The 24001-nt window shown below is 45.0% G+C and overlaps 1 protein-coding gene and 1 non-coding gene across 3 annotated transcripts in view; both read left to right on the top strand.

Moving 5' to 3' along the window:
* CBL (Cbl proto-oncogene) overlaps nucleotides 1-22338 on the top strand; it is a 52485-nt gene extending 30147 nt beyond the window's left edge. For both annotated transcript variants that reach the window (XM_077776857.1, XM_077776864.1), the window contains exons 5-15: nucleotides 21-158; nucleotides 1183-1270; nucleotides 1862-1993; nucleotides 2210-2413; nucleotides 9723-9854; nucleotides 9999-10376; nucleotides 12235-12329; nucleotides 19288-19428; nucleotides 19798-19898; nucleotides 20588-20770; nucleotides 21774-22338. In XM_077776857.1, the coding sequence (XP_077632983.1) occupies nucleotides 21-158; nucleotides 1183-1270; nucleotides 1862-1993; nucleotides 2210-2413; nucleotides 9723-9854; nucleotides 9999-10376; nucleotides 12235-12329; nucleotides 19288-19428; nucleotides 19798-19898; nucleotides 20588-20770; nucleotides 21774-22045 (1864 nt within the window). In that variant the 3' untranslated portion in view covers nucleotides 22046-22338. The remainder of the gene's footprint in view (nucleotides 1-20; nucleotides 159-1182; nucleotides 1271-1861; nucleotides 1994-2209; nucleotides 2414-9722; nucleotides 9855-9998; nucleotides 10377-12234; nucleotides 12330-19287; nucleotides 19429-19797; nucleotides 19899-20587; nucleotides 20771-21773) is intronic.
* On the top strand, nucleotides 11378-11506 carry LOC144243246 (small nucleolar RNA SNORA19). The gene has a single exon (XR_013338582.1). It is a non-coding gene; the product is annotated as a small nucleolar RNA SNORA19 (small nucleolar RNA).
* Nucleotides 22339-24001: the final 1663 nt, after the last annotated feature.

Below are 24001 nucleotides of genomic sequence, written 5' to 3'. Positions count from 1 at the left end.
CTGTTCATCTGTGTTCGCAGTTACATTTTCCGGCTCAGCTGTACTCGTCTGGGGCAGTGGGCTATTGGGTATGTCACTGCTGATGGGAACATTCTCCAGACAATCCCGCACAATAAACCTCTCTTTCAAGCCCTAATTGACGGCTTCAGGGAAGGCTTGTGAGTATCTACTGTTTGTCATCTGCCAGGATCTAGGAACTTAGGGGCTGTGAGACTTGACCATCAGCGACTTTATTCCGGGTTCTTCTACAGTGTAAGAGTCAAGGGATATATTACCAGGTTATATTACTTGGACCTCCAAGTTCTGTAGGACTTGTGTTTTTATTTAAAAGGGCTCATAGGGGTTGGCAAACTGTGGCTCGCAGGCTAGCTGTTGTGGTACAGCCTGCACCTGAGATATCTTTTCCTTTTTCAAGGTTATTTAAAAACAAAACACCAAAGAAGAATACATGACATAGACTTGCATGGCTTACAGAGCCGAAAATAGTTACCGTCCGGTCATTTACTGAAAAAGTGATCAGCCTCTCAGTAAAAGATAGAGCCTGTGGCATTATGGCCTAGAGAAAGAGCTGTCAGTGTTTGGGAATATCTTCTTGGAACTGTTCTGTTTTTGTTTTGTTTTTAGAGAGAGTACGAGCGGGGCAGGGAAAGGGACAGAGGGAGAGAGGAAGAATCTTAAGCAGGCTCCATGCTCAACGTGGAGCTTGATGTGCTTGATCCCTCAACTCTGGGATCATGACCTGAGCTGAAATCAAGAGTCAGATGCTCAACCTACTGAGCCACACAGGTGCCCCTGTATGTTTTTGGAAGTATTAGTAAGATATATCTTTGTACTTCTGCAAAATTGCCCTTTTATTTTTTAAAAAATTTTTAAGATGTTTTTATTATTGAGACAGAGAGTAACAGAGCATGAGTGGGGGAGGGGCAGAGAGAGAGGGAGACACAGAATCCAAAACAGGCTCCAGGCTCCGAGCTGTCAGCACAGAGCCCAACGCGGGCCTCGAACCCACGAACCACGAGATCATGACCTGAGCCGAAGTCAGACGCTTAACCGCCTGAGCCATCCTAGCGCCCCAAAATTGCCCTTTTAGAATGAGAGAATTGCTAGATAACATTTGTCTGTATTAGTAGTAGTTATAAATTGGCTTTAGTAAAATCCCGAGGCTGGTTACTCTTTTTACAGCTATCTGTTTCCAGATGGACGGAATCAGAATCCTGACCTGACAGGCTTATGTGAACCAACTCCCCAAGACCACATCAAAGTGACCCAGGTGAATTTTGTTGTATGGCACAACCATAGCTCTAGCGGCCAGCTTTTGTATGTGCTGAACAGAACTGACAGGAGTGTTGTGTTAAGTGGTTGGAACATTTACATTTATATATTTATACTATTTTTTAATGCTTATTTTTGAGAGAGACAGAGGGCAAGAGGGCGAGAGGCAGAGAGAGAGAGAGAGAGAGACACAGAATCCGAAGCAGCCTCCTGGCTCCAAGCTGTCAGCACAGGGCCCTGCATGGGGCTGGAACCCACGAACCTCAAGATCATGACCTGAGCAGAAGGCGGACACTTAACCGACTGAGCTGCCCAGGCGCCCCAGAACATTTACATTTTAAACCATTGACTAGATTAGTGAATTTATGTGTGTGTGGTTTCTCTAAAGAACTTAAAATAAGATTAAGACTGAGTGCTTTTTCCCCCCTTTTAATGAGAGAATCTTGACTGCTTTTGTACAAGCCAATTTTGTATAGAAAATAGCAGTCGTTTTAGTTTTTCTCTTGTTAGCATTTACAGTTATGATCATTTATTCATTCAACAAATATCTGAATAGGCTGAGTAATCTCTTGTATTTTTTTAATCAAAGGAACAATATGAATTATACTGTGAGATGGGCTCTACATTCCAACTGTGTAAAATATGTGCTGAAAATGACAAGGATGTAAAAATCGAGCCGTGCGGACACCTCATGTGCACGTCCTGTCTCACGTCCTGGCAGGTATGGGTCCAGACCGTGCGTTTTCTCAGCTGTGTAATCACTCTGAAGAATTGGGGATTGTGTATCCTTTGCAGATAAAAAAAGATGGCCTGGTTTGTGGGGTAGGTTTTGAGTTTTTGATTTCTTTTTTCATCTCTAGGAAATGCAATTCCCAGCGGGCAGATCTTGTCAGTACTTTGAGACGTGTCTGTTACCATCTCCTGTTTTCTTCTGCAGGAATCAGAAGGCCAGGGCTGTCCTTTCTGCCGATGTGAAATTAAAGGTACTGAACCCATTGTGGTAGATCCGTTTGACCCTAGAGGAAGCGGCAGCCTGCTCAGGCAAGGAGCCGAAGGAGCTCCCTCCCCAAATTATGAGGATGACGACGACGAACGAGCTGATGATTCTCTCTTTATGATGAAGGAGTTGGCTGGGGCCAAGGTAAGACTGCACTTTAAGAGACTGTGGCAAACTCCATGGTGAGCTGTGCTCTAAAGCGGTAGAGCACCTGATGACATTGATCTACATGGGGTCAAAGTAGCTTATGTTTATTGAGTATGTATTATGCGAGAGATACCATGTTAAGTACTTCTCTTATTTTAACTCCTACAGTCCTGTACTTGTATATACTCCAATAACGCAGAAGTAGATACTTTTCTTCTCATTAAGCAGATGAAGAAACCAGTGCATGGCAAGGTTAAGGAATTTGCTGGAAATCACACCGCTAGTGAGTTGAACCAGGGTCTGTGGCTAGACCTTCTGGATTTAAGGCCCACCCCCTGTGTCCTAGAATTGGCTTTACTCACATAGCTTGTTGGAGAGAATGGGGGGGCAGGTATAAAACAGTCGGGCCCAGGGGCGCCTGGGTAGCTCAGTTGGTTAAGTGTCCAACTTTGGCTCAGGTCATGATCTCACGGTTCGTGGGTTTGAGCCCTGCATCGGGCTCTGTGCTGACAGCTAGTTCAGAGTCTGGAGACTGTTTTGGATTCTGTGTCTCCCTCTCTCTGTGACCCTCCCCTGCTCATGCTGTCTCTCTCTCAGAAATAAATAAAACATTAAACCAAAAAAAAATTTTTTAAAAATGAAACAGGACCCAGTTTTGCTGCTGTGCGGAGAATGGTCTTCTTGCCTTTGTTCCTGACTTCTTGGCATTGGAAGGTGAGATTGTGGAGAGAGAGGCACTGTTAGTAACCAAATAAATGACAACCACAGTGACCAGAGGGTGGATGGAGGTTCCATGTAGAAACTAAACAAACTGAGAGGATAATGGCCAGGAAAGGACGGGATCCAATTCAGTAACATATGTGGATAGGGTAAAACGGATTTATTCACTAATTAGAAGTAAGGCAGTCCTTGAAGATTGTAGCCAACGTAGGGCAGACAGAAGCTTCTGATATGCTTTAGTTGTCTAGTTTAGAGTTACAAACTCACAGGCAGCTTTCTTTCATATCAGTACCTTACTGCCTGGCACATAGTAGGTGCTCAATATGTATTGAAAGAATGGATGTGCTCTCTTTTTTTTTTTTTTTTTTAAATATTTTTATTTATTTCTAGGAGAGCGAGAGAGACAGCGTGAGCAGGGGAGGGTCAGAGAGAGAGGGAGATACAGATTGTGAAATAGGCTCCAGACTCTGAGCTGGCAGTCAGCACAGAGCCCGACGCGGGGCTCGAACCCACGAACCGCGAGATCATGACCTAAGCGAAAGTCGGACGCTTAACCGACTAAGCCACCCAGGCGCCCCGGATGTGCTCTCTTAAATGATTATATCCAGTGTGTCTCCTCTCTGTCCTCAGTGCCATCGCCTTATTTGAGGCTGTCTTCCTCTCTTCTCCCTGCTGCCGGAACCATTGGTCTACAGTGCACACTTGACCTCTTCATTGCTCTGTCTCATACTCTTACCACAGACTTCTCATAACTTAAGGGGTTAAGCCATTCTCCTTTCAAGGCACTTTGGCCTTACAGTCCTTTCTGCTTTATGTTTTGTGGTCCGGCAAGGCCAAACCACTAAAATCTCTCCGTGCTTTTGTTGTGGTGGTTTCTGTGTAATTCAGCTGAGGTTTCATTTCCTAGGAAACCTTTCCAGACTGTTCCCTGCCTCTTCCACCCCCTAGTTCACATGTATTTACACGTACATCATTTCTAGGTCTGGCCGGGTGCCTCTGGGACACTGAATGTGTCTGTCGTAGAACTTACTTCCCTGTAATATTTTATAAATGTATTTCCTGGTATATTATAAATTCCTAGAAAGCAAGAGCCGTGTCTCATTTGTAATTTGCTACTCAAAATTGAGCACTTAGTAATTACTTTGAATGCTTGGGAATTGAAACTGCTTTCAAAACAGGATTGATATATCTATGCTGTATCAATAACGGATATTTGAGGGAATCTAGAGTGAGGTGTACCTTTTTGGTTTTTTGACGTGGACAGATTTTTTTGAAGTCTTGGCCCTTATAAGAGGCTCTTTGGTTCCATGTTAAGAGATTAATTCGACTTCTAAAGCCGTGTTATGTTCTTACATAAATTTCTGTGTGTTTATTCATGAAAATTTCTTGGTAACTCCTGGAATACTAGGGAAGCTGAATAAAAAGATAAGGAGGTGAGCTTTCATGAATGCACTTATTTAAAATTAAAATGACCCCTTCGTGAAATTTATTATGGAGTAATACTGTGGAGAAATAGGCATCACATTCATTGTTGATGTGGGTATAAATTAGCCCATCTTTCTGAAGGACAATTTGACATCTGTCAAAATGTGTAATGTTCAGAGTGTAAACTAGCAATTCCAGTATTTTAGCAGTTTATCCTGAGTGGGACGCCTGGATGGCTCAGCCGGGTGAATGTCCGACTCCTGATTTCTGCTCAGGTCGTTATCCCAGGGTCATGGGATCAAGCCCCACCTCGGGCTCTTTGCTCAGTGTGGAGCCTGCCTAAGATTCTCTTTCTCTTTCCCACTGCGCCTCTCCCAGCTTGCAGGAGTACTCATNTCTCTCAAAATAAAAAAAAAAAATAAACAAAAATCAGATAAGCACATAAAAGATGTGCATGTAGTTATTCTTACAGCATTATCTGTAATGATGAAAAATCAGAATGAACTGTCCAGCAGTAAGAAATTATGATACATCCATGTGCTTGTATTCTATGGCTGCCATACCAAATTACTACAAATTTGGCAGCCTAAAACAACACAAACATGTGGTTACGGTTTCATAGGCCAGAAGTGCAGCACATGTGCAGTCAAGGTAAAATCAGGCTGTCGGCAGGTCTGTAGTTCTTTCTGTAGGCTCTAGGGGAAGATGCATTTCCTTTCTCGTTTGGATGTGGCAGAGTTTAGTTCATTGCCAGTTGTGGGATTGAGATTCCTGCATCCTTGCTGGCTGTCAGCTCGGGCTCTCCCTATTCCAGCGGTCAGCCCCATTCTTCGGATCCTGGACTCCTTTCCTTCTCCTTCCCCCTTATCTCTTGGAGGTTCTCTGCTTTTAAGGACTCTTGGGATTAGATGAACCATCCTGATAGTCCAGGATAATTCCCCCATCTCAAGATCCACACCCTTATTCATATCAGCGGAGTTCTCCTTTTACCAGGGAAAGTAAGGTATCCAGAAAGTAAGTTTCTGCGTTGTGCATGAACATCTTAGGGCCGGGGACAGGGAATCCTCATTCTGGCTACCACAGTCCACATAATGGAATGTTCTACAGAAGGAGTTCAGTTTACATACACTTCAGTGGAAAGCTGTCTCCCATATATCTATGTATAATAGATTTTATTTATTTAAAAAAAATTTTTTAATGTTTTCTTTATTTCTGAGAGAGAGAGACAGCGTGAGCAAGGAAGGGTCAGAGAGAGAGAGATACAGAATCTGAAACAGGCTCCAGGCTCTGAGCTGGCTGTCAGCACAGAACCTGATGCAGGGCTTGAACCCACAAACCGTGAGATCATGACCTGAGCCGAAGTTGGACGCTTAACCGACTGAGCCACCCAGGCGCCCCTATATATAGATTTTAAAGTTTATTTTGAGAGAGAAAGAGTGTGAGCCTGGGGGGCCAGGGAGAGAGAGGGAGAGAGAGAGAACCCCAAGCAGGCTCTGTGCTGTTGTCACAGAGCCCCATGCACAGCTCCATCCCCCAAACTGTGAGATCATGACCTGAGCTGAAACCGACTGAGCCACTCAGACGCCCCTAATGTATATTGTTAAAAAAAAAAAAAATTGTATACTATAGTGTCAACCTTATTTTTGTAAACAACAAAAAAATGGTTGTAAAAGATTTTCCTAATGTGATCTGTATGAATGATTTTAAATTTACTCATTTAACTAAAAGTAATAAATATACACTGTAAATATTCAAATCGAGAAAAAACAGCTTCATGTGTTGTCACTTGGCTATTCTATGATTTATTTATAGTATTTCCTTTTTTAAAAAAGATTTTAAAGAATCTGTACACCCAACATGGAACTCAGCCTCATGACCCTGCTTTTTTAAAGTTTGTTTATTTTTGGGAAAGTGTGTGAGCAGGTGAGGGGCAGAGAGAGAGGGAAAGAGAATCCCAGGCAGGCTCTGCGCCGTCAGTGTGGAGCCTAACTTGCTGGGGCTTGAACTCAGGACCAGTGAGACCATGACCTCAGTCACAGCAAGAGTTGGATGCTTAACTGACTGAGCCAACTAGGTGCCCCCAATTTATGTAGTCTCTTAATGAATATTTTGTATTATTTCGAGACTTATACGGACTGGTGTTCTTTTGCAAGTCTGTCTGTAGGATAAATTCCTAGCAGTGGAATTGCTGAATGAAAGTGAAGGTACATTTAGAGTCTTTGATGGAGGAAAAGATACAGTTAGGGGCGAGGCACAGGGGGATTTCACAGAGACGGCACTATTGCATTTCTTAGATGTACTACCTAGGTGTTTGTTATTCGCATTTGTATGAATAAAATATTTTATAAAATATTTAATTTTTTTCTATAGATACTAAAGTTTATCCCCAGTCTTCTATTGTAAAATCACTCGCAACGGTCTAGGAGACTAGGAGGGTGCCTGTTGCGTCACGTGCCGGGTAGCTGCTGTTGAGGGTTTTTTGTTGCTCTTTTATTTCGGTTTATTTTTAATACAGTGAATCTACTTATTACAAAATCCAAATGATAAATGTGTATGGATTTTTTGGTAAGTGTAAAAGAATTGCTAGAAGGCTGGCAGAGCCTTGGCTCCCTGCCTCCACCGCCCTCCCTTCGGCTCCTCTGTGTGCCCTGCTCAGATTTGTTCATTCTCGAACCCTTCAGACCATCTACTTGCACTCCTTTCTTTTGCCTTTTCAGTAGCAGCCTCTGATCACTTCAGGTGTTGTACAAAAGGAGTTATTATCTCCCTCCTTCCTACACCGTTTCTCTCTCCCTACTACATTTAAGTGGTTTTTGGCCAAATCACCAGTCGGTGTGTAAATGGTTTTGCTCCCTACTGCTCCAAGTAATACATACTGCGATAGAATTGCTGCTGTGTTCGCATACGGCCTTCTGCTCTCCTTGGGATAATTGCTTTATTTTTATTTCCTTAGTTTTCCGTCTGTCCCCGTCACTGCCAAGTCTTAACCAAGCTGTCCAATATCCTCTCAATTCTCTAAATACAGTAGATAGTATATAATCTAGTGTAGGACCATATGGGAGTCCTTCACGTTCCAGCCCCAGCCTGGACTCTCTGGGGGTGCTGCGCCCCTGACCCCTGGAGCCTTCCTCTTGCCCCATGAAACCTTCGTCCCTCCTTTCTGTGGAAGTGCCTGTGAAACGCGTTCCTTCTTTCTTGCTTTACTTGTTTGGATGGAGTATGTCCTCAAAAAGGTGAGAGGTAAAATTTTTGAGATGTTTGATATCTTACAGTATCTTTGTTCAACCTCTAGACAGACTGGTGACAGAATAGTAGGTTGAAAAAGACTCAGCTCTCAATTGTTACGGCTTCACTTTGCTTCTAGATTCTAGTTTGCTATTTTGTGCTCCCTTTCCCTCTGTCCCAAGAAGCTTTTAGGTTATTTTCCTTATCCTTGATTCCTTGAAAATGTAAGGTTTGTTTATTTGCTTGCTTGCTTGTGGGTTTTTTCCTTTATCGGACTAACTGTGCGGTGAGTAAACCTTTCCTGTGGATATTTGTGTCCGTTAGGTCACAGAAACATTCTTGTTTTATTTCTCTGATAATTTCTTCTCTGTGTGTTTCTCCTTTTCTGGGACTTTCTTATATGTTGAGATAAAAGAAGATTGCAAAGGTCAGTTATGACAGTGAGCCATGAATTACAGAGTATGATTAGCTCAACCTCTGCACTTAGGAATGAGAATGAGTGATAGATGGTGAGAGGGGTTAAAATAAGCTGGTTCAGTCGGTGCAATGAGTGACTCTTGGGGTTGTGAGTTCAAGCCCCATGTTGGGTATAGAGATCACTTAAAAATAAAGTCTTAAAAAAAAAAAAAAAGCAGAGAGGGCCTTTCAGATTGGGAAACAACTTGAACAAAGGCAAGGAGGTAGGAATTCCAGAGTTGAGATGGCTGGGGAAGTGAGAATTACTGTTGGATGGTTTTTGGAGCCACTGCGTATTTAAGGATGGCTAAGCTGGTAATGTTGAGCAAAAGGATTTGGCGAGATAAGAAACCAGAAGTTGGGAGAATTGGCTAGAAGATGGTTTTAATAAATCGGGTGTGGGATTGGTGAGCAGCATGAAAAGGCACATAAAGATACGAGACTCTTTCATGGAAAAATCAGGACACTGTGACTGGCTAGAAACTAATGACAAAGTGAGAATTAGCCTGAGTTTCTTAACCCTTGAGGTGCCTGGCTGCTCCCACTGCATTGCTCATGCACCACTGACATGGAGCCTGTTTTCTTAGGCATGAGAAAAAGCAGGTAGCTGGTGATGAGGGCATTCTTTGCCCTCCTTTATCACCCAGCATTAATGACAGGACTAAGTATGTGAACGGTGGTTTTTCAGTCATTTTGCATAAGGGCTTGTCATACGTATTTGCCCATACTCCGTCTGTATTGCTTCCTGGAGCAGAATGCAGAGGCCAGGTAGCATTTTGTATGAATTCTGCCTCTTGATGGCTTACCTGGGAAAGCGTATCAGCTGTTCATCGCCCTGCTATCAGCACAGAAGTGGAGGAGGTTAGACATGTACGGCTTCGCCTAACTTGGCACCTCATTTTTTTAAGAACACAGAAAATATTAATCACTTTAAATTACCAAATGGAAATAACTTATTCAGAAGGACTCTCAAGGTGTTTTTTAGCGACACTGTTGATTGTTTTCCTCTTAAAACATCTATATTTTTTCTTCTTTGTATCCTAATAACCTGTGGAGAATTTCTCATCTTTGGTCTCTTTCACTGTCCTGTGCCTTAAATGTTTTTTTCCCAGGTGACTTGTTGAAAGGTTAACGTCTGCTCCTTTCTTCTCGTATGGGTTTGTGTTTGTCACCTTGAAAAGATTTTTTTATTTCTTTGAAGGCGAGGATGTGGAAAAGTGTAGTATCTGTTTTCAGTTGTAAGCCGGGAAGCTTTCTGTAGCACAGCCATTTCCAGATCCTTGCCTGTAACTTGCATGTTGGTGTTCCTGTGACTGCGAGTGCCCTCTTATGGTGACAGAGAACTAACTCAGGAAGTCTGAGCCATTCGCAGCTCTAGTCAGTGGTCATATAGTACTCGCAGTCTGCAGCCTTTGGAGGAGTCGGGAGGTGCCGCCCTCTCAAACAAGAATAACCTATTAGGACATTTGATTTGTGTCAGGTGGAACGGCCTCCTTCTCCATTTTCAATGGCCCCGCAAGCTTCCCTTCCCCCGGTGCCACCGCGGCTTGACCTTCTGCAACAGCGGGTGTCTATTCCTTCAAGTGCTTCTGGGCTTGGAAGTGCTTCTAAGGTAAGACGTTATCCGTTTCTACGGTTTTCTGATTCTTTGTTGTGGATTAGTGGGTTTTGTGTGTGTGTGTGGTGGTGGTTGTTGGGTGTTTTGTTGTTGTTGTAGATTAGTGGGTTTGATTTTGCTTTCCTCCTGCGTCCACAGGCAGCTTCTGGCTCCCTTCATAAGGACAAACCATTACCAATACCTCCGACACTTCGAGATCTTCCACCACCGCCCCCTCCAGACCGGCCATATTCTGTTGGAGCAGAAACCCGGCCTCAGAGACGCCCCTTGCCTTGCACACCAGGCGACTGTCCGTCCAGGGACAAACTGCCCCCCATTCCCTCTAGCCGCCTTGGGGAATCATGGCTGCCTCGGCCGATCCCCAAAGTACCAGTGGTTGCCCCAAACTCTAGCGACCCCTGGACAGGTAGGGAATTAACCAACCGGCACTCACTTCCATTTTCATTGCCCTCCCAAATGGAGCCCAGAACAGAAGGGCCTAGGCTTGGAAGCACATTCAGTGTGGATACCTCCATGGTGAGTGCTGCTTTTGGAATTATTTAGCCTTATTTAGCCTGTTAACAAATATTTGTGGATGGCATTGAACGGGTCACACTTTTGTATACGTTTTGTATAGGAGTCAGATAATAATCCCTACTCTCAGAAGTATATATACCTTCAAGAAGTATGTTAGTAGAGCAGATAAGGCATGTTTGTAAATACTACAATATGTATGTGGATGCATGTGTGCGTTTGTGTGTGTGTAGATATGGCTGGATTCGTGTAGTGTAAATAGAAGACACTTCAGTTTTGGAGAAAGGAGAGGTTATTTCCAAATAGAGCAATCATCAGGGCTTTATGGAATGAATGGCATCTGAATTTGAAGTGTTCTTTCCCAAGTGGACAGTTTTAAGGTCAGAACCAAGGAGATACAAATGCTTGAGGTGTGTTGTGGAATTAGAAGTAGATTAATATGAGTGGAGCAGAAGTTTTGTATATCGGGGTGGGGGAAAGGTCGTGAAAGGGAGCATTAGTACTAGATTAGAGGACGTTGAACATCCCATCGAGGCCAAATGGATTGCTAAGAGAATAGATTGAAGAAAGGTTAGTGGTTCATTGAACAAGCATGAGCTAAGGGTCCCGACCTGGGGGTGGGGAGGTGTGTTTGTCCTTTTGCTGGCTCGTTTATGTATGTTCTCGAACAAGAAATCTTACCTTACAAAGTTTACTTCTGCTGGAGTCAAGGCAAAATGAACTCGGTGAGCTAATGATGAAAGAGAGGATGTTGGGTGCTGCTGAGTGCTCTGGAGGAAAATAGCACACAAAGGGGGGGAGGTGTGGGGACAGCTGGAGTTGGGGTGAGGGGTACGCGGAGGGATGGGGTGCCATTCTGAGCAAAGACCTGGAGCGATCTGTGCTGATTCTGAGGGAGACCGTCCAGGATGAAGGGGAAGCCAATGAGTTTGGGAGAGTCTGTGAGGAATCACAAAGGGGCTCATGTAGCTGGTGCTTAAGTAAGCAAGAGGGAGAATGGTCTAGTGCATGTTTCGTTGCCCTGCCTTCTCGGTGTACGTGAGCAGTGTTACTTCTTGCATGCTGTACAGATAGTTGAAGGTTAATTAGCAGTATAAGTAAACAGTAATGCTGTCTGTCTCCTTCAGACAAATAAAAACAGAGGGAATGGTCTGTGAGTAGTGAAGTTGAGGAATGCTGTGGCCCTTAAATGAACCGCCTGTCTCTTGGTTGCAAGAGAAGGGGGAGGGTCACTTACATTTAAGTGGCATATGTGTGATAGGCAGTCTAATTTGCAAGAATAAATTAGGCTTGACTTTCTGGTGGCACCATTGTAGAAAGAGGTACAGATTTTTAAAGTTAGAAACGGTATTTATGTAGACAGCCAGTTTCCTCAAACCTTCCAGAATTAAAACAAAACCCCACATCTCCTTGGCTCTTTTTAATCTTTTTTTTTTTTTTTAATGTTTTTTTATTTATTTCTGAGAGAGAGCGTGAGCAGGGGAGGGTCAGAGAGAGAGGGAGACACAGAATCTGAAACAGGCTCCAGGCTCTGAGCTGGCAGTCAGCACAGAGCCTGATGCGGGGCTCGAACCCAAGAACCATGAGATCATGACCTGAGCCGAAGTCGGACGCTTCACTGACTGAGCCACCCAGGTGCTCCACCTTGGCTCTGTTTAGATCTCTATCTTCCTAACCCTTAAACTTTCTTCAGAGCCTGAAAGAAACCCTCCTTTTGTTGATACGTAATAACCCGTAAGCATGACTTGAGAGTGCTATCTGTGTCTATATTACTGTTCTTGTTATTTTGAATAAGTTAAATAAATAAGAAGAGATACTGGGCTGTGTTAAGAAGGTTCTTTCTCACCACTTGTCTTTCCAGAATATGAATAACAGCCCACTAGCAGGTTCAGAGTGTGAGCACCCCAAAATCAAACCTTCTGCGTCTGCCAATGCCATTTATTCTCTGGCTGCCAGGTAAGTACTAAAGCTGTATCTCAAAAGATAAGGTTTTTTTTAATGTTTATTTGAGAGAGAAAGAGAGAGAGCACTAGAGGGGAAGGGGCAGAGAGAGACGGAGACGCAGGATCCAAACTCTGAGCTGTCAGCACAGACAGAGCCTGATGCGGGGCTCGAACTCATGAGCTGTGAGATCATGACCTGAACTGAAGTTGGATGCTCGACTGACTGAGCCACCCAGGCTCCCCTAAAGCTGTATTTCACAGTGGAGTTGGTTCTGTTAAAACCGCTCAGTCATGGAATTTAGAAAACCCAGAGGAGTATAAAGAAAATTAAAGTTGATCTGTATTTGTATCCATTCAGAATTCTTATATTTTCTGTCTTGGACTAATTTTTTTTTCTCTGTGTGTGTTCTCTGTCTTGCTGAGCTTAACAATTTTATTCATCTTCTCAAAGAAGCCGTTCTGGTTCTGTTGGCTTTTGTAAACAATTCTTAATTCGTAGAGTTTTAAATTTTAATTCTTAGGTGTCTGTTTTGTGTGTGTGTGGTAAAAAAAAAAAAACAACAACCCCACGTAACTGTACCATCTTACAAGCGTACAGTTCAGTGGTATTAAAAACATTCACTTCACACAACCATCCCTACCATCCATGCTCGTAAACTCTTCATTTCGTAAAGCGTAAACTCTGTGCCTGTTAAACAGCAGCGCCTCATCCTTCCCTCCCCCAGCCCCTGGCAGCCACCGTCACACTTTATCTTTATGATTTTGATAACTGTACTGCCTTTAAGTGAAATCATGCAGTCTTTGTCTTCTTGTGATTTAATTCACTTATCATAATGTCCTCATTCATGTTGTAGAATAGTGCAGAATTTCCTTCCTCTTTAAGGCTGAATAATATTCCAGCTGTATGTAGTACGCCCACCCCCGCCCCGTGCCTTATCTGCAGGGGTTACGTTTCAAGACCCCCAATGAATGCCTGAAACCGAGGCTAGTACTGAAGCATGTCTGTGTTGTTTTTTCTATACATACATGCATGCACACATGCATACATACATACATGAAGTGTAGTTTATAAATTAGGCAGAGTAAGAGATTAACACTCCTAAAGCAGCACAGTTAGAGCAGTGCGCCACAGTACAAGTGTGTGAATGTGGGGTCTCTCGAATACTGTACTGTACTCACCCTTCTTGGGATGATGTGAGATGGTAAAATGCCCATGTGACGAAATGAAGGGAGCTGAGCGTTGTGGACACTGCAACAGTGTTAGGCCACTATTAACCTTCTGATGGTGCGTCAGGAGGAGGACTATCTGCCTCCAGACCACAATTGACCATGGGAACGTAAAACCACAGAGATTGCAGATAAAGGGGGACTGCTGTGCCACAGCTTGCTTATCCGCTCGTCGGTGGATGGACACTTGGATCGGTTCTGCGTTGCTGCTCTTTGCGAAGAGTACTGCTGTGGAGGCAAGTGAACCAACCAGGACTCTGAGGGGCCCTATTTCCAGTTCTTGTGACCCGGCACCCAGAACTAATATTCCCCAATCATAGGATAATTCTTTGTTTGATTTTTTTTTTTTTTTTTTTTTGAGACACCATCATACGGTTTCCCACAGCAGCTATTACACCATTTTCCATCCCCACCAGCAGTGCACAAGGATTCCAGTGTCTCTGCATTCTTGCTGACTCCTGTTACTTTGGGGGCTTTTTTTTTTTTTTTTAATAGTAGTCATCCTAATGGGTGTGAGGTGATTTCTTATACTTTTGATTTGCGTTTCCCTAATGATTAGTGATGTCGAGCATCTTTTGATGTGTTTATTGATCATTTACATATCTTCTTTGGAAAAATGTTTATTTGAGGCATTTGCTCATTTTCAGTTTTTTTAAGTTGCCTTATTTTGAGAGAGAGAGAGCACAAGCTGGGGAGGGGCAGAGAGAGAGAGAGAGAGGGAATCCCAGGCTCTGCGCGCTGATAGCGCAAGGGCTCGAACCCATGAACATTGAGATCTCGACCCGAGCTGAAACCAAGTGAGCCACCCAGGCATCTGCTTGTTTTTTAATTGGATTGTTTGTTCTTTTGCCGTCGTCACATCAGGTTTTAGAAGTTCTCTGTATATCCCGGATGCTAATCTTGTATCAGATAATGATTTGCAAATAACTCCCTCCCATTCTGTGGGTTGCCATTTTATCGTGGATAGAATTTTTCGATGCATAAAAATTGTTAAAAATTTTTATGAAGTGGGGCATCCAGCTGCCTCAGTTGGTGGAGCATGTGACTATTGACTTCAGGGTTGTAGGTTCAACCTGCACATTAGGTGTAGAGATTACTTTAAAAAATTGGGGTGGAGAGGTCCTGGGTGGCTAAGCCGGTTAAGCATCCAACTTCAGCTCAGGTCATGATCTCATGGTAAAAAAAAAAAAAAAGTACAGTTACCAACCATTGCCGCCTTTCAGCATTTTAAGAATATTCCTTTGTTTCTGTTGAAACATCAGCTCTCAGGCTTACTGCTGCTTCTTTACAGGTAGTGTTTCTTTGCATGACTACTTGTAGAAGACCTCTTTGCCTTTGGATCCCAGAGCTGGTACTATAATGCTCCTAGTTTTCTTTATTCTACTTAAGGTTCATAGAGTTTATCAATTTTGTGGCTTAATGTTTTAAAACCTGTTTTAGAAAGTTTCAAGCCACTCTTTCTTAAAATAGACTGAGCACTGCCATCTCTCTCCCTTTCCTGTGACCACAGTTACTGAACGTCCCACCTCTTGGCCGGACCTCATCCACCTCTTCTGCTCTCTGCTGTGTTTTCCTTTCCTCTCTTACTTTGATATCAGTAGTTTCTACACTGTTCCAGTTCTCTGATCTTCTCTTTTGCAGCTTCTAATCTGCCCTAAATCTTCTTATTTTAAGGTTCCGGAATTTCCACGTGACTTTTAAAAATTTACTAATTATAATTTTCTAATAAAAGTCTCCATTCTTCTTTTTGTCATTGAACACATGAAGTGTAATTGTTCAGAGGCCGTACCTGTTAACCCCAGCTTTGTCTCCGGGTTAGTGAGGTAGCCAGACTATCAGTTGAGCCCTTCTGTTAGCACCGTCGGCTCGGTTTCTCAGAATCTGCTGGCCTCCAGACATGGGTCAGGGGTTAGCTGCAGTTCCAGAGAAGACTGTGGCAGAATTTCAGACCCACTTCTCCCCTGTGCCCTTCTCCAGGACTTTTGCCTCCTGTGTCTTGGCCATCATGAAACCCCAAATTTCTAGTCCCTTTCTCTCCAGCCTGTTGAAACTGCCTTCACATCTCAAGTTCACAACCGCTGCATGGGGCATACTTTGAGGTATTCTTCTCTGGAGTCTTGGCCTCTTGAGCCTTGGCTGCCAGGCCGCTCTCCAGTGCCTCCTTTCTTTTGTATTTCATCCTGCTTGTACGGCTGCTTCAGGCAGTTGGATGATGGTTGCTCCTTGGTCATGTCTGTAGACACACAAAATGTACGTATGTCTTAAATCAAAGTGTACTTTCATAGTCTCCCTTTTATTAACCTTGGCCTTATATTTTGGGCATTTCTCCCTGTTATTAAAAAAGTTTTTTAACACCTCAGTGTGTATAGCAGCATTATCAACAGTAGCCCCAAACTAGGAAGAGAGCCTAAATGTCCATCGACTGATGAATGGATAAAGATGTGGTAATATGTACACAATGGAATATTACTTAGCCATCAAAAAAAAAAAAATGGAATCTTACCATTTGCAACATTGTGGATGGAGCTAGAATGTATTATGCTAAGCAAGATAAGCCAATCAGAGAAAGACAAATACCATATGATTTCACTTATAGTGGAATTTAAGAAACAAAGCAGGTGAACATATGGGAAGGAGGAGGTGGAAGAGGAGAGAGGGAAACAAACCACAAGAGACTCTTAATGATAGAGAACAAACTGAGGGTTGATAGAGGGAGGTGAGTTGGGGGATGGGCTAGATGGGGGATGGGCATTAAGGAGGACACTTGTGATGAGCACTGGGTGTTGTATGTGATGAATCACAGAGTTCTCCTGAAACCAATATTGCAACGTATGTTAACTAAAATTTTTTAAAAAGTTTTTCAAAATAGTCACTGGAATGGTTGTATAGCGTCATATAGCGTAGCTAGCTATAACATTACATATTTAACCCATTGCCCTGTTGTTGGATATTTATTTTGTATAAAACCACTTACCATCATAAATTTGCTTCATTGAACATCTTTACATAACCAGAGACACAGCCGAAGTAGAATTACCGGGACAAGAGATTGTGAGTGTTTTGCAGTATGTATTGCCAAGATACTTAATGAGAAGGAAGTGCAGTTCTATATTTTTATTACCATCATCAACAAAAAATTCTAATAATTAAAATGTTTTGCTTGCCCTTTCATTGACCTTTTTCGCTTTATGAAAGTAATATGCTAAAGAATACTTAGAAAATAGAGAGATGTGACACTGAAGAAATGAAAGTTACCCATAATCTTACCACCTAGATTCAGACAGTCGTTAGCAATTTGACGATCTCTTTGTTGCCATTCTTTGTGGGTATGGAATCCTGTTGTACGTGCTTTTTTTCACTAGGAGAACCTTGAACATCCTAGGATGTCATTATATATTCTCCTACTACGATGATTTTCAAGTTATTGCAGATGATTACACAGCAGCGGAACTGACTTAATTGGAACCTTAGTAGGTAAAATAGATAAGAACACCTACTGTGGTAGAAGGAAGTGAGCCTCTGAGGCTCCTGCTTAGAACCTCTAAGGCACCGAGGGACCCAGTTGGCTTCAGGTATATTGCTATGTATGTGGTTCCAAGGTTACTTGATTCAGTACAATATTATTTGACAGGTTATCTCCTATTTTTTCAGTATCTTAAATAATGCTCTAGTGAATATTCTTGATTATTTCCTTAGGGAAAGTTCTTAGAAATGGAATTGCTGAGCCTGAGCATATGCCTGCCTGTTCGGTTAAATATTTTTGGTGAATTACGCTCCAGAAAAATTATACCAATTTCTTATTTCTAAAACTACATGAAAATACTATTTCCCTCCATCTTCACCAATACTTGATATTTTTCTTAATCTTGATGGATGGGTTTTACCCATGAACAATTTATTATGAAAAGTTTCAAGCATAGAGTCAGGGTGACAGATTTTTACAGTGAACATCCATATACCCCCACCTGTGTTCTATCAACATTTTCTTACGCTCACTTACACTTTTTTTTTTTTAATCCAAGTTAGCGTATAGTGCAACAGTGATTTCAGGAGTAGATTCCTTAATGCCCCTTACACATTTAGCCCATCTTCCCTCCCACAACCCCTCCAGCAATCCTCTGTTTGTTCTCTGTATTTAGGAGTCTCTTCTGTTTTGTCCCCTCCCTGTTTTTAGATTATTTTCGCTTCTCTTTTCTTACATTCATCTGTTTTGTATTTCAGATTCCTTATATGAGTGAAGTCATATGATATCTGTCTTTCTCCGACTAATTCCGCTTAGTATAATACCCCCTGGTTCCTTCTACTCTTTTTTTTTTTTTTTTTTGTCATCTCTACACCCAGCGCAGGGCTTGAACCTACAAATCTAAGAGTTACATACTCCCAACAACCGAGGCAGCCAGACACCTCTCTACCTATCCTACTGTCTATCCGTCAGTCTATCTTACTTCGTGGGCACATTTCAGAGCATATTGTAGATCCTAACATGCTTCTAACTCAGAACTTCCGCATGCAGCGCACAAATCAAGTATTATGTAGACGTACAAATCAAGTATTATGTAGACGTAAGAAAAATCTCCAGTTAGATTAGAGGGACTGTTGCTTTGTCTTGGGTTTCTGTAAGTGGTTTATAATAAGCGGCTCTTGCTTTTATAATTGGGAAAAAGAAACACAGAGTAAATACAGACGCATCCAGTAGGTGCTCCCTATCAAGTGTTTAGGGTGTGCAGAACAAATACAGAGAGGAAGGGAGGAGCGCCCCTCTTTAACTCACGTTCCCAGCAGCAGTTATGTGTATGTGTGCACCTGTGCATGTGTCTTGTTTTGTGGCTGTTTCGTTTTCCTGTTGTTTTTGTCGTTTCCTTTTTTAATTTTTTATTTATTTATTTTTGAGAGAGAGAGAGACAGCGTGAGCTGGGGAGGGTCAGAGAGAGAGGGAGACACAGAATCCCAAGACAGACTCCAGGCTCTGAGCCAGCTGTCTGCACAGAGCCTGACACGGGGCTCAAACCCACGAACCATGAGATTATGACCTAAGCTAAAGTCGGACACTTAACCAACTGAGCCCCCTAGGCGCCCCTTTTGTCAAGTTTCTTGGGTGGGGGGAGGGAGCAGGAGAATTTTTGATTCTAAAGCTACTGACTGAGAGCTTTGGGTGTAACCACAAGATCCCTGAAGCAGGAGTCAGAAGATGGCAGGTCCCATCTCAGAATTGATGCTAACCTACCCAGGCACTTGATCTCTCTTTATGGCAGAGTTTTGTTTTATAGAACAAGAAAAGGTGCTTAAACTAGGAGATAACCTATGAGGAGGCATTCAACAAGCTGCATAGTCTTTGAAACCGTAGATAGATATTAGACTTAGGATCTGGTGTAAGTTCCTAGCATGTTGTCAGAAGGTCACGGCCGCTGCTCGCTTCGTGCCTGGTGAGGGAAAAACTGGCATGCCAGCCCTTGGGCTGGGTCCCCAGTTTATTGAGGATTAGACGAACTGGCATCAAGCACTGTTCCTGTGTAGCCCGTCTCACACAACATAGCTGCATCTGTGGTCAGCTGAAAAAAACACTTAGCGTTCAGTGTGTTTTGCGATAATTAACCTGTCTTGACGGGGGAAGTAACAGCTCCCTAGTGGCGTGTTTTGCCCTGTTGGATGGGAGTCGCCGCCTGTCTCGAAGGCACTCATTTCACACCTACACGTTTTGCAGCTTGTTGTTTTCATTTTCTTTTTCTGTCTTCTCCCTCTTCCAGGCCCCTTCCTGTGCCAAAGCTGCCCCCCGGGGAGCAGGGTGAAAGTGAGGAGGACACAGAGTATATGACCCCCTCCTCCAGGCCTCTAGGGCTTCCGAAGCCAGATGGGAAACGGCCTTTGGACACGACGCAGAGTTCACGGTATGTTCGCAAGTCTTCTCTGGGAATTCAGTGGACACCACTCACCTGCCCGGTTGCTCCCTACGTGGCGTTCTCCAGCCAGCATGAAAGCAGAAAGACATGTGGAGCCTACGTACCCCAGGGTTCGGCCCATGCACCTATGGGCAATTCCACTTCTGCTTCCTCACTGTCACAGCAGTTTCAAAACCACACGTCCATTATGGGTCATGAGAGTTGATCTGGTGCCAATTATTAGTGATCTGGCAAAAGGAAAATACCATCTTGATAGACTCAGGGTCTACGGTAGTGAAGAATAGATGAGGCTTAATAAGTTTGCAGATGACAGAGTTCTATTTCTGAAGATCATATGCCACTTTCCTTCCGGTTCAGAGTGTGTGACTGTGACCAGCAGATTGATAGCTGTACGTACGAAGCAATGTATAACATTCAGTCCCAGGCGACACCTGCTGTCACGGAAAGCAGCAACTTTGGTGAGTAGCCATTCTGCTACTTTGAAAAAATCATGGATGTGCCATTGGAATGAGTCTGTCCTATGTGCCTCTTTAAGACAGCTTGGTTCTAAGCAGACTCTTCGTTTATATAATCTTCTTTGCAAAATATCTTTGATCCAGGGGCAGTAAAACCCTCTCCTCTCTCTTATTTCCTGTTCACACACCTAGTTCCCTTTGTACTTTTTCATCCTTCCAGGGCCTAGAGGCATTTGGGTTCTGTGACCTGGGCCCACAGTGCTGGCAGCTCCCTTTTATTTCCTTTGCTTTTTCACATTGATGAAATTCTTTTGTGTGTGGGTGGTGAATACTCAATTCCCATATCAACTAGCTTACCAAGTTGAAAGTTCGAAACGGCAGCACACACAGGCCCTTTGGCCTGTCTTCCGAGGTGAAATGCCAGTAGAAACGTTGAATGAATGCTGCAAAATGGCACTTGAGTCTTCAGCTTCGGTGGCTTTTAACCCTGGCGAGGGGACCCTTTGCCACGTTGAGAAGACTGGAGCTGCAGTATCGGTGCAGGTTGCGTTCTCTCTGTTCTTTTACCTCCACGCACAGTGCCTCCCAGGGCGGTTGGCCCGTGGTGGGTGGTCAGTAGCTTGGGTGCTGGATACGCATGAATGAATGAGCTGTGTGAGAAGCGGAAGATAACCACACCAACTGCTCTCCAGGTGAGGGGAATCCGGCCGTGGCCCACGCCGGCACCGGACCCGAGGAGTCTGAAAATGAGGAGGACAGCTACGACGTCCCCAAGCCGCCTGTGCCAGCAGCGCTGGCCCGGCGGACTCTCTCCGACATCTCTAACGCCAGCTCTTCGTTCGGCTGGTTGTCCCTGGAAGGCGACCCCACCTCAAGTGAGTCTCCAGGCCAGCTTGGGTTTGTGCTGAATTGCTGTGTGGCTCATGGTTTGCACTGCAACAGAGGTGACTGCCTGGTGACAGTACTTTTGTCACCAGGTGTTAGTTTATTTTAGTCTCCCTGGCAGGGAGGGGCGGGAGTGGGGGGAATGGACGCTGGTCCCGGGTCTCCATTAGGAAGTTGAACTGTAGTCAGTCTTTAGGATCCTGCCAGACTTAGAAACGAGGCTGTTCCCTAACCCGTGGCTCCTCCTGGCTGGCGCTGGTAAGATTTCTGGTTCTTTGGAGTGTGTTTCGTGACACTGGTAACGGAGCTTGATGGTTCAGAGCACGCATTCCTGACTTCCGGGCCCTGTCCCAGTGGAAAGAGGGTGTGCCGGCTCTGGAAGCGCACTGAGTGGGCTCAGAGCCAGCCTGCGCTGGGGCCTCGACTGCAGGGGCTGTCCTCGCACCTGTGGCTGCCTGGGGTTGCAGCAGCCACAGTTGCTGTCACTTTGGAAACTAAAGACCGCTCTCAGGACAGCTGGCCGAAAAGATGCATCCCATTGCCCAGACAGTTGGTGCTCCCCACCCGCCCAGCCTTGTCGAATGCTCCTCCGCTGCAACTTGGGCTCGTTTCTGTTTCCCTCTTTGGGAGAGGAGAAGTTTAGTGTCTTCTGCTTCCCTGCCAGAAAAGTGGTTAAATAATCCAGGCACTACTGCGTGTGAGAAGTGTAGAGCGTGACGTGGGTGCAGGTGCTTGTGCTCAGGACGCCAGTGTCCCTGTCCGTGGAGCAGGTGCGCGGCACATTTAGAAGGCTGCTCCTGCCGTGAGGAGGTAGTGGCGGCGGCTTTGTGCTAAAACCCCGGAACCGGTAAAACCCGGCCCTCTGAGAGCACAAGTCCCCGGTGCTGTAGGTCAGTAATACCTTGGCCTTAGCACACTGTCATGACTCCTGCCGTCAGGTGAGCGTTCCCCAGCCCCCCAGGTTTGCAAATATTTTCTTCTTATTTCTTCTAGACTTCACTGAGGGCTCCCAAGTTCCCGAAAGGCCTCCCAAACCATTCCCTCGCAGAATCAACTCTGAACGAAAAGCAAGTAGCTGCCAGCAGGGCGGTGCTGCCCCTGCCCCACCGCAGCTCTCCAGCGAGATCGAGAGCCTCATGAGCCAGGGGTACTCCTACCAGGACATTCAGAAAGCTTTGGTCATTGCCCACAACAACATCGAAATGGCCAAAAATATCCTCCGGGAATTTGTTTCTATTTCTTCTCCCGCCCACGTGGCCACCTAGCACCCCCTGCCCCGCTGCTGCGTCGTGGACCAGTGAGCCGGCCGCTCTTAGCCGAGTGGCCCCTGAAAGGGCAGAGGTTTCTTTGGAGGCTTCATGGCGAAGTTTCGCCCTCTCTGTGGGAGTTCACATCTGTGGTTCCAAGATTTCAAAGCAGTGGAATGAACATGGAGCAGCTAGTGTGTTTTATTATTTTACTTGTTTTGAGAGTGGATTCGAAGGTGTCCTTCAGTCCTCACTTTAGAGTGTGGATTCTTATTAAATGGTAGCCTACCTGGGGAACAGCCCAGAAAGCAGTAGGAGAAGTTCTGTGCTGTAAATCCTCATTGGGGACTTCAGACTTCCCTGGGTTAAGGATGTGGTTGTGTGTGTGTCTGTGGTTGCGTGTGTCTCGTGATTATAAGATTAACCTGCTGTGTGTGTTAATCCCAGGCAGGGAATTAGCACAAGAGGTTTAGGAAGGAATCGTGTAAGGACTTCCATCTACTGTGGTTTTTCTACCCATCCCGTGTGTATGACCGCCCCAACACTCCCCGTCGGCTGGGATCACCATGTGCATAGCTAAAGTCTTGTATTTTTAGAACCCCGTCCCTCTGTCCTTCGTCCTGCTTCCTCCTCCTCCTCGGGGTCTGTCATTGGCAGTGGGGTGGCCGTGACCAGACACACTGAAGCCGAGGGGCTTATGGGATGTTCCTCATTATGTGTGATGGTGTTGGTTTGTGTGGTAGACAGGGAAGGATGGCCCGTCTTGTTGCTGTACCGTTACAGTCCTGTTTGATCTAGCAGCTGGCACTGGTCACTCCAAAGCACTGTTTGTATAGGAACGTTGAATCTGTTAAAGTAAGATGATTTCGTTACCCTAATTACATAATGACCGGTCTGAGATAGAGGCCTTCAGATACATTCCACCCCTCTCCCTCCCGCCCCGAAGATGGTCTGTGGGAGCGCGTTGCCTCGGTGCCGGGTGTGCGCGACCGTAGGCCCGCGGGTTTTTATCCTTCATGGGAAGGGACGGGCGGTTGTTTCCAGCACGGCTTTCTGGCCGAAGCCCATAGAACTTTTAGGAAGCTTCATTCACGTGTTCTTTGCCTTGTTCTCCAGCAGACGCACAGGATAGTGAAGACCTCCCTGTTCGTTTTTTCTTCCCAGCGAGTCGGTCCCAGCTTGTGTGGGGGTCTCCCTTTGAACACGAGCCAGGTTACAGTTTCAGAGGAGAGTCCGCTCTTTGCCCTTTAAGGAAAGGGGCTTACGCCCGTGGTCACACAGCGTTTTGCTTACGGCGCTGGTCCCGACAACTGGGTTTCTCTTGTGCCTCTGGCTTTGGGCCTGTAGCGCGTCCTTCCGTCTCCTCGTCACCTTAATCCTGTGTCCTCCAGTGACCGCATTCTCCATGGTGATTAGACAGTGTTTGGTGTGTACGTGACTTTCCTGTGGGCAGAGCGCGCACGTGAGAAGCCCGGCAGTTTGTGTCATTGCAGGTCATGAAGAAGATTCAGGATCCAGGGTGAGGCCCCCGGTAGTCAGCCCCCGGAGGTGCTGCGAAATGACCCCTGGAGTTGGCTTAGTTTTCTGTCCGGTCTCCGCTGGCTCCCCCCTCCCCCCACCCCCACTTGTCAGAAGCACGCCTACTCTGACAAATCTGCCCACCTCGAAATCTAAATCCTGCTTTTGTCTTTAGATCTAGAATCTCTTTAGGTCAGTTTTCTTTCGCATCTTGTCATCTGTGGAGCTCACACTTGTCCTGACTCTTCCCTTGGCTCTCAGCTGTTCTGGACCTTTTGGCTTCACCCTCTTGCCTCCGAACTGTTTACGTTCCCAGGGAAGAAGGTGCAGGACTTCTTGCTGATTTGCCCTAGTTCCCCAGTGTCTGCTCCACGTGGCGGGACACAGCCCAGCCCACCGTCAGGTGTGGGGGTCCCGATCGGCGTGGCTGGGGGCAGCGAGAGTGCCAGTGGATGG

The sequence above is a fragment of the Crocuta crocuta genome, unplaced genomic scaffold (genome assembly GCF_008692635.1).
Source record: "Crocuta crocuta isolate KB4526 unplaced genomic scaffold, BGI_CrCroc_1.0 scaffold271, whole genome shotgun sequence".
Classification (NCBI taxonomy): Eukaryota; Metazoa; Chordata; class Mammalia; order Carnivora; family Hyaenidae; genus Crocuta; species Crocuta crocuta.
This window is presented reverse-complemented; position numbering and strand designations above follow the sequence as displayed.